The sequence below is a fragment of the Chiroxiphia lanceolata genome, chromosome 2 (assembly GCF_009829145.1).
Source record: "Chiroxiphia lanceolata isolate bChiLan1 chromosome 2, bChiLan1.pri, whole genome shotgun sequence".
Taxonomy (NCBI): Eukaryota; Metazoa; Chordata; class Aves; order Passeriformes; family Pipridae; genus Chiroxiphia; species Chiroxiphia lanceolata.
In genome coordinates this window covers 42,219,346-42,234,775 of record NC_045638.1, presented here as the reverse complement: position 1 = coordinate 42,234,775, position 15,430 = coordinate 42,219,346, and the positions used below count along the sequence as shown (strand labels likewise).

Sequence of the window (15,430 nt, the reverse complement as noted above, 5' to 3'; positions counted from 1 at the left end):
CATTTCAATGAGTTATTTTTCAAGTGTTGTGTGATCCTTCTAAAATGTTATGGTAATCCGTTAAATAGCTCTGTACAGTTTGGACTCTGAACCTATTTTGCTAGTTGCAATGGTTGTAAGTTTCCAATTAACTAAAAATTAAGCATTAACTGGAATACCTTAATTGAAAAAAACATGAAAACAACTAATTTTTAGAATTAGAAATTAGCAAGTAAGTACTAGTAATTAGCTCCGATAAAGTTGTACTATGACTCTCTTTCTAAACATTTGTAATGCCTAGGGCCTTTCTTAAATCAGTGAAGCATGACAATTTCTTTCAGCCACATTAACTTTCTGCAGTAAGTGGTACTGAACTTGTTCAAGTATAATTTGCTTATGTTATGCCTTTTTGCTTACTCACATGACTACAGTACTTTTCTCTCTACACAGTGGCATTACTAAGTCCCTGAGTTACAGAGAAACATGCTAGGAATACAGATTATAGCTTTCATATTTTGTTTCTGTGGGCTGGGAGCTGCTATTGCTGCTACTGCATCAAATGAGTGGAAAGTCACTAGTCGAGCATCATCTGTTATCACTGCAACCTGGGTTTTCCAGGGTCTTTGGATGAACTGTGCTGGCAATGCGCTGGGTGCTTTTCACTGCAGACCTCACCTTACTATCTTCAAAGTAGAAGGTAAGTAAGCATAATTTAACTGGAACATATGGAAAGCCATGTGTATTGCAAGATGTGAGCCTGAGGAGAAAAAGATTATTTTGGCTTGTGCAAGAGATTATGTTTAAAGCATTGTGATGAATATAAATAAAGGATCTTGCAGGCAGAAAATCAGAAACAACTTTTTAGGAATGATACGTATACCAAGAAAGACAGTAAGCTCTACTCTCTGGTTGGTAATATGCGATAAATACACTGGACATAGTTTCAGGAATACACTATCAGTATCAAACCACTGTTAGCAGAGAAATGGACTAAACTATCTTGCAGCTCTAATTTCCGTGCAAAAATAAGCATCCTGCTTGCTGGATGGCATGAGGGGGAAAGATAGCAAGGTTTGTGGACAGGTATTGATGCACTTTTTAGTTATCTGCACAAATTAGATAGCACGTCACCGCAGCCATAAATACTATGCAATATTCATATGCTGGGAAATTAGTGTGTGTGTATATACTTGCTGTATTCACAGGCTAGTAATTTAACAGCTTTTCTCAGAGACAGAGACTAACTAAAAGTGTACTATGCAATGTGTTTTTGCTCGTATAAAGCAGTAAATTGAGAGTTTTGTTTCTATTTGCCCTTAAGCCTTAAGACACCTAGGCAAGATGTTTTTTTCAGTGAAACTGTATAAGCACTCATGAGGGCATGGGCAGAGGGACTCGTCTTTCCTGGATGTGGGCAGCACACTAGCAAGATGGAGTCAGACCAGAGTAGAGAAAATGCATTAAGACACTGGTATTTTAGGGAACCAGAAAAGAAATCCAGTCTAGACAGAACCAGTCCTCCAAAGCTTTTGTGAGACCAGAAAAAAGCACAATTCTAAGATATTAACAGCCAGTGGTTGAACGAGATATAAAATGTGTTGTTGCATGGTTGTTACCATATTACAAAGACAGGGTCATAGACTTGCATACATATAGAAGCATTGGAGTTATTACAGATCCTTACTTTTTTTTTGCCTCTCATGCCCCTGACACATCAGACTACATGCTGGAACATACAGATCTACCCTTACGCATACAGACCGGATACTGAGATAAAACCCGGTCTCATTTTGTACACAGTTTACTTCAAACCATCACAAATCACACGAGGGATGGATTGGATAAGAAGAGTTTGTACTTCTTTTAAAGAATGCCATTTATCAAAATTACTTAAAAGGCGTAGAAACTCACACATACTTTTGTAAATGAATATTGTATCCTTGCAAATAACATTTATGAATTATTTCCGTCCAGATTTAAGAAAAAAAAATCCAGCTCTTCTTCTCAGGCATTGTTTTAAAGCAATGTAAGTAACTGAAACTACCATTATTGCTATATAATAGTAGTACAAAAGCTACTTCAGAATAATCAGCTATCAGTAACTATTTGCACTTTGTATTGTTGCTATTATTTTGATCACTTGTTGATTGAAACTTGAATAAACAAAATATGCCTGTTATGTGTGCATCCTTTAAATTATACTTAAGCATCTGAGTAAGATTTTGCTTATTTGTTGTTGAGAGTAACACAGACAAGAAATTCACAATAAATAAAAGTAGCATACTCTTGTTAAGTAAGAGAGTAACAAGCTGCTGTAATGACATTTAGAAAGTCTAATTTAACCTTGCCAGTGCAGGCACCAGGAAAGGTAATGTTACATGTAGCATAAACACTACTGGTAAAGGAGTGAGGTATTTAGTTTGGAAAACCTGCTAAACATAAACTCCTGATAATCCGAGGAAAACAAGACTTCCACAGTGAAAGAGCTTTGCACTCTCACTCTGTCCTACGTTGTAAAACAATAAAATGCTCATATAAGAAGTAATGAACTCTCATCTCTGTCCTTCAGAGCTTCAATGTACCATCATAATTGACATACTGACACCAGGAAGGGCTGGCAATATAACTTTTTCTTCCTGTGCATTTCATCTTTTTATGGAATCTATTTGCAATTTTCCTATAGCCAAAGATAACTTACACAAGTTCCTCATTCCATTCCTATCTATCGGGGTTACCTACAGAAAGTATTATCAGTAACAGTAACATTAGCATTATATTGTATATATATGTTATATCATAAGTCACTTCTTCTCCAAAGCAGATTCATTCACATCATTAAAGGTTGATTGCAATTTTTGTGAGGATTTTGCAGGAGAGGTTTCTGCATAAGCTCTATGAAGCTTTAGATATTTTTTTCTAGTTTTTCACATCAAGCAAACAAACAGGATCCAGAGGTCTTTCTTTGAGCAGTGTTGCCCCATGGTCATAGGCAGTATGTAGGTATTTACCAGAACTGACTTTCTGCTAAAAGACTAGTTGTGCTGATAGGAGCACAGCCAAGGCAATAAGAGCTCAGCTTCTGCAACCCAGCTCACATACAGATCTCGAGGGGTTCGTGTTTCTGGAAATCTATGTTAGCACAGTGTCCAAAGCTATCTGGGCTGTTGCCAAATGTACATGCACATTCACATGGTACAGCCACAGTGTGCTCTGCTGCAGTGACTGAAACATTCCACTGAAAGATCCTGGAGGGAGATCCTGAATAGTAATAGCTTTGTAGTTACTTTTATTTAAGGCACTGTTTGTGGGAAGAAGCAATATCTTTTATTAAATCAACTGCTTTGGGAGAAATATGTAACAAAGTCATTCATCAAATCTGACACAAATACAACAAGCTTCAAGCTAAATATTATCTGGGAACATTGTCTTTTCAGTTAAGTTGGTTATGATTATCAGTGCATCAGAAACACTCATGGAAATTATATGATCAAAACCAAGGGACCATTACTCACAGACATAAACTCACACAGTCAATAAATACCACAAATTAAAATTAGCAGTGAGACAATATTGTTTAACAAAACCAGTAACTTTTGATTCACTGCTCAGTCCTTATCAGTAAGAGACGTCTACAAAGACCCTTCAGGGAGTGAGGCTGGGAACTAAAGCTCTGGATTTGTGGATTCCAAAAAGATACTGAATTTTTATGCCAGAGTTGCCACCCACCCTGCCTCCTGCTAACACCTCAGAACTCCACAGACAGTAGTTAACCTCTCTTCTCATTCCTCTCAATGTGTATAATCCTGAATTCTTACAATCACAGAATTAACCAGATTTAACAAGAACTATCTTTTAGCTGTCTAGCACTGCTTAGATACTTCAGTTATTTTGATTTTGATGATGCTACAGAGAGCTGTTTCATTCACATAAAATACAGAATTGTAACTAGCAAACCGAGTTGTGTCCACATCCCTTTCCTATGACACTTCCTTAGTCTGTCAGGGCTGCTACTAGGCTTCTTTGAACAATTAGTTTGGCATTTGATATGATTTGCCTGTGGCACTGTTTCATGCGCATTCTGGTTTTCCATGCCATGAGTTCAGGGAGGTGTACAAGAAAGCAGAATAAATGTGCTTCCTTGAACCTTTGCTTTTTGAGCCTCAGATCTTCTGCTGACATCTTGTCAGTGCCATCTTTTGATGGTTCCTCATGGGTCAAGTAGTGCTACTGTGATGGTAGCCAACACGGAAAGGACAATGCCCAGGTGTTCTGGGTCCACATCGGCAAGGAGATTCAGAGAGCCTTTTCATGATGTTGATGCTGCAATGAACCTAAAGAGTGGAAGGAAGCTGAAACAAGACAGCTGCTATTGCAGCACCTGTACCCAGAACAGTCTTCTGTAGTCAAACATCATTTGTGTTCATCAGGGTGGGGAGAGCAATTCCAGTCGTGCTTCAGGGTGACACTAGCAGCTTTCCCAGAGAACTCAACCTAGAGCAGGAAAGGACCGGCATGGGAGTGTCCCTTACTAGACAGAAACTTGCGGCCAGGGAAAACACACTATCTGTTTTATTGCTACCAGTCGACGAGCCAGATATATGCACGGCAGCCAAGCCCAGGCTTCTCCTGAGCCTAAGGGGTGAGCACTTGGTGCTAGATCCCGCAGCGGCCAACACCACGGCTTTATACACATCCTAAATCAGGTTGCAGGGGGTCAGGCTGCGTGAGGGTTGTCCTGCTGCTCCTCGTTGCTTGACAGAATCCCACGCCCGTTGTTTCCTGCCCGCTCGCTCCCCTGCTCCCCACTCCCTGCCCTCCGCTGGTGCCGGCGGGCGCGCTCCTCTCTCCATGGTGCTGCATCAGCGGCCCCGGGGAAGCGCCGACCGTGCCCAGGGGTGGTGCAGCCCCGCCCGGGTGGGGACAAGTAGCTCCCTTCCTCATCTCCCTGGAAAGGCGGCGCGCCTCGGTCCCGGCTTCCCCCGGGTGAGAAGCCACAGGAGAGGAGCAGAGCCAAGGCAAAGCAGGAGCTGTGTGCGCTTTTGGGAGGTCACAAGGGGAGAGGGCTGGGCCGTCAGAAAGGGCTGAGTGGCTGCGGCTATCATCAGGGAGGGAGAAATCCACTCGAGAGGCTTTCTTCTGGCTGATGGCCAACGCAGAGGACTCTGCCGAGGGATGCTCCAGGTAGTCACAGGGACAGAGTCACGGAGTCTCGTAGTTTAACCCCAGCTGGTAACCATGCAGCTGCTCACTCACTCCAAACGCCCCCCCGTGGGACAGCAAGGAGAATCAGGAAAAGGTAAAATCCGTAGGTTGAGATAAGAACAATTTAATAATTTTTAAAAATAAAATGTAATAATAATAATAGTAATAGCAGTAACAACAACGATAATAGAAAAGAGAGACAGAGGAATAAAACCCAAGCAAAACAGGTGATGTGCAGTATAATTGCTCACCACCCACTGACTGACCAATGCCCAGCTCATACCTGAGCAGCAATCAGTCCCTTCCAGCCAGCACCCCCCAGTTTACATATTGAACATGATGTTCTGTGGTATGGAATATCCCTTTGGCTATTTTGGATGAGCTGCGCTTCCTCCCAGCTTCTTGTACACCTCCTGACTTGTAGAGCTTGGGAAACTGAAAAGTCCTTGACTTAGGACAAGCACTATTTAGCCACAACCAAAACATCAGTGTGTTATCAACATTATTCTCACACTGAATCCAAAACACAGCACTGTAGCAGCTACTAGGAGGAAAATTAACTCTGTCCCAGCCAAAACCAGGACATGGGGATCCAATGTTAAGGTTAGAGGATAACCATGTCAAAGAATTTCCCTACAGCAAGCAAATCCTTCTAGGAAAAGTGCTAACTGAACGGAGGTATGATTGATTTGTGTCCATTAGGCTGAGCCACCCCTCCAGTAAGTACCTTCCAATGAGTACAGCATCTGTTTGGCAATTTAGAAAATCAAAGTCAACACAGCATTGTCAAAAGGAAATCAATACACTAGAGTCAATAGCTCATATTTGGGAAAGGTAACCGTGAAACACAGAAGGAATTCCTCTTAGATTTTTTTTTTAATGGCTTAATTACAATGTATTCTCCATTCCTCAGCAAGCAGAAAGGTCACCTTTTGGACTGATTGAAACGCTGATTTCAGCATAGGGTCTTTTGTATATGCATGTGTATATGTATAGGATATCAAATCTTGGTAATGAAAGTTTCTTCACTCTCACAGTTTGCCTCTCCATTGTAGCAAGTTTCTTTCCAAGCTCATGGCCTCTGTTTTGGCATCAGATGACTGAGTCTGCACTCTGCTCAAACAAGATAGCCTGATACGTGTTTGGTTCCCAGAGGAGGTTGGTAATGCACTAGAGGTCATGAAAAGTCATGACTATATACAGCAAATATTTTTGAAATCTGTTATATTGCATATCAGTGCCCACTCTCTTCTCCCCCTCACCCCCAAAAATTAAGGAATAAAGTAAATTAAACAGTCAGCCTAGGCAGTAGTTAGTCAGAGAAATAACATGTCTTATTAGACTGGTTTCCAGTAAGAAAAGGAATTGATTCACAAGCAGCAGAGCCATTCACAGAGGAAGAGAGACATGTTTGACTTAGCAGCCCCTGGCAGAACAGATATGAACTGAAGGAGAGGGCTAATTCCCATGTATTCAAGAGATTTTTTTCCCCCAGGGAGCTCCAGCAGCAGCTTTGCAGTAGATACAGAGCAAAATCCAGGGCTTCCATGTCTTGGTCAATTCCAGAGGAAACATCCAGAGCCCTGGAACCCCCCAAGAGGCAGGACAACTCTTGGATCTCATTGCTGACATATAGATTAAAGATTTTGAAGTGGTTCTAAGGGTTCCTGCTGCCAAATTTTGTTTTCTCTTTGAATTCTTTGATTCCAAGATTTTAATCTACATGCTCTGAAAATCCATTAATCTAAACCACAATGAATCACTATTTATTCCTGTTTACTAAGAAGACTGTCTGGCTCTGGCCAATTACTTTAATCAGAATAGTCCAGAGCTGTGGGCAGACTGGAAAGAGATGTGCCTACTGGGAGATCTGCAGCCAGAAAGATACACAGAGGGAGTCCAAGAACTGCAGGACCAGGCTGCACAGGGCCTGATGGAAAATGCCGAGGGTGGAGGCTTTCACAGACCACTGCCAGTTCTGGAGAAATTGATGGCAAAGGACAAACTCTGGCCCTGCTTTAAATCTTCAGGGTTACAGGAAAACACAGGATCTTACAGACCAGTCCTCCTTTTTTGCACATTCCCACCTGGCAGTTTGACAGCATCTCTGCAATCCTCTTTTTGTGCTATGAGTCTTCTGCCTTCTCACCGCACAAGGACAGAGGTTACAGTGCTGAGATTTTTTTCACTTTTGTCTAGACTTGGACAAGAGTAATGTGGCTTGTGTTTCCCTTCAGTCGTCCTTATAGATTTTCTCTACTCAGAGTTGCCTTCATTTCAAGAAAATCACTGAGGAAACCTGAAAGGTGGAAAGTGCTGCTATTTGCTAGTGTGGTTCCTATGCAGCTGGTGCAAGGACAGGAATGCAAAGCTTGTTATTGAGGCATGAATAACAAGCTCTTTCATCTTCTAATACTCACGCCAGGATAGATTGTTATCTCTGCTTTGCTTTTAGCTTTCTTTGATTACTACTACATAGCAGCAGAGAGTGTACTGCAAAATGAATAGGACTCAGCAATAACTGGTATGCAGCCAGTGTCTTAAAATACCTCTGTTCAAACAGGTTTTGTACCCTGGTCTGCTTTGTGAGCACTGAGGTGGGTGTGGGGAGCTTTCCTCTGGCATACCTTGAGCAGCTGACAGCCAATGTACCTCTTCTAATATTTTTAGCAGTCATGCTACAACCAGAGCTTCATTCAAAGATACAATCCACTTCATTTGTACAAGTCCCCATGGAAGGAGAGGAAAAGAGACCTGGCACAACCAGCTGTGATAGGTGGATGGGTAAGAGAAGGAGACTGAAGTACTGAATTTGTGAATCATTAAAGCTGATGATTTTGAAATTCAAACTGCTGAGATTTAAGATTTTAAATCTTTAGTTTTCCATCATGGAGTGAGGCAAGGGGGAGGAGAGAGGCTTAGCAGCAAATACCTTGGGAGTGAGTATAGGGGAATGTAGAGAAAAAATATATGTACATAAAAATCTCTCCTGTGGTTACCACATGGAGTTGGCTAGGCAAGTATGAGTCACAGGCCCACTGGTAGAGAAAACTAATCACTACACAGTCAACAGGGGTATTAAATCCCTGTTAATCCCTTGTTATTCTATCTATCAAAATACTTACATATAGTTTTGCAATGTAAAGCAAGATGCCAGATGAGTGCAGCCATTTTATTAAAGCTGCGCACATGGGATTCCTCTCCATATCCCACAAGTCCTACAGTATCTGATTATCCTTATAAGCCTTCTCTGGAGTAGGTGCCATGGGACTCTTTGGTGTTTTAGAGACTGGTCAATGTATACTCTTTGGTGTTTCATTGACTCAAATTAAATAAAATGCCTGGAGCAGAGGTGTTACCAGGGGTAACTTGGGACTTCAGATCCCAGCTTTTCCAGGGTACTTATTATTTGACTCAGTCCGGGTGCCAGTACTGTGAGGGACCTCTGGCTGTGCTCAGCTGATACCTGCAATATACTCAGTCTTCTCTCTACAGATGACATTGAAGCCTGGGTCTTCTGTACGGCTTTCCTCTTCAGGGATTAATTTCCTAAAACAGGAGATGGCTGTGCCTTACAGGAGGACATTGTTAAGTACCAGAGCACTTTTCAACTGCTGAATTGAAAACATTTATATTTTCAGTTAGGCAAAGTACATGCTGAAATTCAGGTACATGCAAAGTCTCTTAAGAACATATCATTCATTTGGCCCTTTAAATACCTTGTGCTGGTCACCCGGACATGTGCCATTTACATTTCTCAAAAAGAACCTGAAACAGTTAAAAAAACAGAGGCACTGAAGACTTCTAAAGACCATACCCAACAGTCTACTGATGTGTTCATTTAATAGTTATGTTTCTTTTTTGTATAGTTATGTTAACTTTTCTAAAAAAATCGTGTGTTAGTCCAGAGGTGATTACCAAGCTCTAGTAAAATACCTCCTGAGGATTAACCTGCTTAAAGACGGAATTTTTAAACTCCACATCTGAGCTAAGATTTATGTTGTACTTTTGAACAGCTTTCCATAAATCAAGATTTCCATTTTAGATTTTAAAACCATACACCATCAACTGAATATGTCATCAATCTTATTTTATTCTAGTCCCCTGAAAGTTAATTACACAGACTCTATTGGTATTTGAAAGAATACAATTGGATAACCTGACAGTCAAAATGAGAAGCAAAACTGTGTACTTAAAGATTCTCATGAATTTGCTTTCATAATAATACATACTGATTTTCTGCCAGGTCCACTCTACCAATTTTTATAGTTGCTGTTATTTTTGTATCCAGCTAAGATGTGAGGCTACTCTTCTGCAGATACCAGTCAGACATAAAGATGTGTCTAGGGCTTATATTCAGGGCAATGCACGCTGATTCATATTTCCAAAGGAAACAAGAGCTCAGAAGTTCTAAATTTCCACTGCAGATGGAAATCTGCCAAAATCTTGTTATTTGGAGACTGCCTTTTCCTTCTTCACAAATGAATTTCTAAACAATAACACAGAATGTCACATAAAAGCCTTTCTATTGATATTTCATCCTGTAAGCCACAAAAGCAGAAACCAAACCCTAGCCAGGAAGAAACAGTGAAAGTGACTCACTAACCATATCTCAATACGGTGTTTATTGGGTGACCAGGAGAACAGGACTCTCTGCAGGTACAAACAGTTTCTCCACTGCAAGTTTACCATGCACCCAAGCTGCTGCCCCAGGCTGGTATCCCATCCCAGCAAACATCACACCACATACTGGGTGCTGAGTCAGCCACCTTTTGTTAATAACACAAGTAGTTATCTCACAAATTGGGAACAGAGGTACTTTAAGTAAGTAACCATCATTAACGGCATCTAGCTTTTCCATAGCATATCTTTGATGGAAATGTTCCACCTTACAAAACAGATGATACAATTATATTCAAGCAAAACTAATGCAATAGACAATTTTTCTTTAATTTACACCACCTTTCAACATCTTCATGCCACATGTAGTTTTGATTTAGTCAGTGGCTACTACAAAACCTTCAATATCATATTTACTTAATATTGTCCCTAGAAACTCAGTTCTTCACAGAAATTCAGCATTTTCAAGTGTCAGTGACTCTTGTACCTCAAAGCTCAGGCTTCCTTTGAGCAGATCCATTTGCCTGGCTTGGTGCAGGGCTGGCACCCAACAGGGATATCGACCTTCATGAGTGCACCCTGTTCAGATCACAGCTCCCTGCGAAGATGACCTTTCAGTGCAGAAGCCAAAGCTTCTTCAACTTCCCTGATGAGCTGTGTATCATCTTGCTAGGCTACAAACTCTCCACATTGGATGTACCCAGGGGTGGTATTTATTTTCCTTCCTACCAGGATTTTGTGTCAATTCCTGCTAAGTCAGAAAGACTCCCTGCCATCCCACACAGTTGGTGGCAGCCAGGGTTTCTCATCCCACAGTCCCAGAAGCTGAGAAGCACCACAAGCTGTCAATGCTTAGCTCTGCTAAGAAGGTCACTGCCTGCAGCACTGTGAACATGGCATGGTGATCCTACAGATGCCTTGCCAACCCCACGGCCTTCATCTTCTTTTGCTTTTCTCCATCAGCCCTTTTCTGCCAAGGGCATCTCCAGCTGAGACCACCACAGGGCTCTGCTTGTGTTTCTGGCTGACCCCAGAGTCTGAGAGCAGAGCTGCAGAGGGACCATCACATTACCGCTGCGTCTGTGTAGGCATTTGAGATGGGTGCATCCTTCCAGGAGGCACAGGGAGCTGAGCTGGGGCAGAAGGTGGGATAATCAAAAGCAAAGAAATAATCTACAGTTGGAAACGTGTGTCCCTGGGGGAACAGGAGGCCCCATACAGTAAAGTCACCTTCCCCTAAAGCAGATGAGGTTCAGTGCAGGGTTACAGCAGGAAATACAGAGGTTGTGCTTCTTCAGCAGGAACAAAAAGCTTGTGCCTCTTCCATTCTGTGTGTCTTGGGCATTTTCCAGCCTGTGGTCCAGGGCTCCCTCTCAGAGGATCTCTGTTGGGTCTCCGTGGCTAGGACATCCTGTACTGCCATAGCCATACTTTGGCCTGGGCTTCATTGGGGCTGCAGGCATCCCCATCCCATGGCTCAGATAATTTCCTTCTGAGTAGTAAAGCTCCCCTGCCCTGGCTGATGGTGGTGGTCCCTCTCAAGGGGCTGTGTTTGGCAGACTAGGTAGAAAGGCAGGAGGACAGATGGGTAGCTGAAGCCAGCAGGACAGATGGGTAGCTGAAGCCAGCATCCCTCCCTGCAGGCACCAGTTACTGTCTGTGGGCAAACTCCTGCCCAGACATGTCTTAGGAGTGCAGTGAGGGGAATGGCTGCATGGGGTGGTGAGTTCTTCCCCTCTCTCCTCTCGGCATGCATGGAACAGAATACTCTGTGTGTTAACAGGAACAAGCATAAACATTTCCAGCCAAGGTACTTAACACAAGTCTTTTTGCCAAGTGGCTTCACTACCTTCTTTGGTTAAGGTTAAGAGAAATGTTGTTGCTCAAAGGAGAAAACAAGTGGAGGTGTTTTTCCCCCTCACCCTTCCTGTCTGCAAATCCAGGCATCTCTGGTCTGCAGTTCCTTATAAACAAATGAAGGACCTTTTGTGAAGCCTGTTGATAAGAGGTACTCCACACCACCCCACATCCCACTGATTTTTATTATTATTTTTATGTATGCAGTAATATGCAAATGTTCAAGTGCTTCCTAAGGTCACTCACTAGTTGTGCTGCAGGGCAGTGATTGCTCTGGTTACTGCAGAGACCTAAGGGCAAGCCCAGGGCAGAGTAGGACATGACACGTTGTCAGGGCCAGCTGATAAGATTTTCACTTGATCAGCAAGATCTATGCATGCGAGACTCAGATATAACCCAGTGAAAGGAGAGTCAGGAAGATAGGAATGATTTTCTCCTGCCCTCCTCTTTCCTGGGAACAGTTTGGAAGGAGATAAAACACCTGCAGAGAGGAAAGCGAGTCTGGTGTACAACAGCTGGGTCAAGGGGGAGGAAGAGAGCTGAAAAAATACAGGAGGCTGCAGCCATTCAAAATACATAAGATCATTAGGAAAGGAGAAAATGATCTTGAGAGGTGCAAGGCTCTGCCTTGACCTGATGGTGACAATTTGGCCACACTGTCTGTACAAGGGGGACCGGATCCAAGTTCTCCTCAATCTCAGCAAAGGCTAACTGTTCAACTGGGAGAAATTAGATAATTTCCAAAAACTTCCAGCATTTTAATCAAAAGGATGAGTGGGAGCTCTTATCTAAGGACTCTGAGTGATTTCAATCACCCATTCTGTACAATTTTACCACCCTGGATAATCTCAAATAAAAATCTGTGTCTAGCAACAGAGCTTCATGTAGTGCCTGCTTGCTCACACAGCCTCACAGCAGATAGTTATAGTTCTTAATACTGAAGGGAAAGCACTGCTGAACAAGGGACAGGAACTAGGAAGCAAAGAAATGTATTTTAGATAGGCAAGGCTCCTGAGTAGCTCTTTAAAAGAAGAAGGAATGATGAAGAAAAGTCTGTTCCCAAAGAAGACTTGTTTCTCTTATGCATGAGTCATAAAAAGTGATTTTTGGAGCCAGAGATTTTTTCACTGGCATTGCTCACTTTTCTCAGTAAGTAAAAGAGATAACATTACTTCAGGGTCTGAAGTTCACTGGGTTACATCTGCTTTCACTCCATTCTACCAACAGCAATCTTTTATAAATGTATTTATTTCTTTTTATTTTCCTTTTCTCTCAATATCTTTGCAGCCTTACTGTCTCCTTCATGCCACTAACAGAGACAGGATCGTAAATTAGGTCAGTGCTGTGTCTGACCTGGTAGTTGCTCTGGTAATGTTAAGTTTTTATAAGCTATCCTCTCCCTTGCCTCAAAATATCTGCCTTCTCCTTTCTAAATAACTTACTGGAAACTCAACAGAAAAAAAATTCCCTCAAGCTTCTGGTCAGCTATGGGGGCTGTGTGGATGGACCAGCAGAGATCAATCCAATATCCAGGATCCTCTCAGTTGGAATTAGACAGTGCATCACATATAGATTGTAGTATGTTGCAAAATAATAATAAAAAAACCCAAACAACATGTTTGTAAAAAATCGGTTTTCTGTAAGGTATGAGGCAGCTTCTGCTTGGCCCAAGCAAAGCCTCTGCTGCAGTAGTGTGTTCAGTTTGGGTACTACACTTGAAGCAAGATGCTGAACACTTGGAAAGAGCACACAGATAAAAGCAACTAGAATCCCTCAAATTTATGAAACATGACCTATGAGGAAAGACTGGAAGAGTTAAGATTGTTTAGTCTAAAGAAGAGTAGACTAACTACAGGTACAAAATAGCCTTTGAGTACGTAATAAGTGGCTGCAAACAGGAAGAGCATAATCAGTTCCCTATGTCCATGGCTAATACCACAGGAAGTGGTGAGCCTGGAGGACCACAAAGCAGTTTTAGCATTCTGCCCTGAAAGCAACTGCCCTTTTTCATCTGTCTGTGGGTAGCTTACCTCTAACTCTTAGCTTACTTTCGTTACTCTGTGGTTGTTTTACTCTGTGGTTACCTGAATCAGCTCAGCCTTATACTCCGTGGTCAGTTCTAGCTGCCAGAAGTGAAATGTGCCCTCTGAGGTCCTCAACTCTTCTGTCTCCAGGATTTTCCCTTGCAGCCTGTTTAGGTGGAAAGACATAATTGAGAAAATATAATTTATGAAGTATGTAGCCTTTGGTCTACAAACGTCTTTTAGTGGATTTTTGGTCTGCAAAGGTCAGTTGGTATTAAATCCTCTTGTGCTTTTTAATACATATTTCCTACTTGTCTGAATTTGGAGTGGGCGTTTTGCTCTGTGATTGCTGAGCACTGAGCTCTGTGCAACACATTGGATGCCCAGGATTTGGCCTAGATATTGCTGAGAAATCTACAGCCCTAAGCAAAGGCAGCATACTCACATTCATCCTATTTCACTTCTCTGTGCTATTTTTACTGTCAAACAATATTCTCCTAACATATCTGAATCAGCCCAAAATGGAAGGGGTTAGGGAGTGGGTGGGGGGCAGACAATATAGGCCAAAATCCTTGAAGTATTCAACCTTCCTTCTATCACATATACACATTTCGGAAGGTGTGGGCCCCATAGTTCTCCTTTCTTCCTACATAGGAAATGCTGTCCTGCCTCATCAGGTACCTGAAGATGGATACAGATGAGGTGCTAAAATTGCTTCACTGGATCTTAAGCAGAAGTTTAGGATTTATCTCAGACCACTTTAGACATCAGTGGTGTAAAATGCTGTGTGTAAGCGAATCACCCTGCAATCACCTTATGGTCAACAGGAACAGGGAATCCTGTCCCCTTTTAGGACAAGTTCCATCTTATCCCTTGGAAATACCCATATCAGGTCAGAGGAGCAGTCTAGACATGTCAATTGACAGTAAAGCAGATGGATGATTAGTGAAGGTATGGACACACTAGGCAGGATTCAACTGAATCCTAGTCTGACTCAGCAGATACCTGTGGGTGGATCCTACCCTACCTCAGATCAGTTGGATGTAATTCATGTCTAGAACTTTCAATCCAAACAAGAGTTTGTGCTTTTTGCACATGGTAAGTAATTTCCTTCTCTCCTTCTGTGTCCTAGTTAGAGCCCAGCACATTCTGCAACTAATTTTCCTGTATTTCACACCTTTCCTCTCTCCCAGTCTGTGCCAGAAGGAAGCAACACTTTCACCAAAAGCTGTTGCAGGGGACAAAACACTGCAGCCTTTAAAATGTCACTTCAGATCGAGGAGCCCCTCTCCATGCCACATCATTCAGTCTTCATTGATTAGACCTTTATCTGACCAGGACTCACACTGTCCCTGATGTGCAAAGCCTTGTCCCCATCTCTCTCCACACAGCCTAGGTGCCCCAATGAAAGCCATGTTCTTCTTTAGCCATAGAGTGGTGATGGGCATGAAAACAGGTCTCTGATAGGCATTTGCTGAGAGCTGGGATCTCGCACAACAGGTAACACCAACTATTTCAAAACCAGCCTGCTATATATTCCTTTGATCAAGCTCTTACATAAAACAGACTCAATGTGCACACATGTCCGCACAAAGTCAAGCTGTTCCTCATTTTCCTTGTGAAAGATGCTTCATTTCTTGAAAGACGCTCCACTAAGCCCAGACTGGTGGATAGTTACAGTGGGCAAAAAGGCTAATCAAGGGGAAGGGCTGTTTAAGCTCAGTTGTTTAAGGCTTTGTCATTACCGG

The 15,430-nt window shown here is 42.3% G+C and overlaps 1 protein-coding gene across 1 annotated transcript in view; it reads left to right on the top strand.

The window, feature by feature from the left end:
* Positions 1 to 401: 401 nt before the first annotated feature.
* CLDN10 (claudin 10) overlaps positions 402 to 15,430 on the top strand; it is a 57,911-nt gene continuing 42,882 nt past the window's right edge. Inside the window, exon 1 of the mRNA XM_032680520.1 lies at positions 402 to 676. Within this exon, the coding sequence (XP_032536411.1) occupies positions 463 to 676 (214 nt within the window). The 5' untranslated portion in view covers positions 402 to 462. The remainder of the gene's footprint in view (positions 677 to 15,430) is intronic.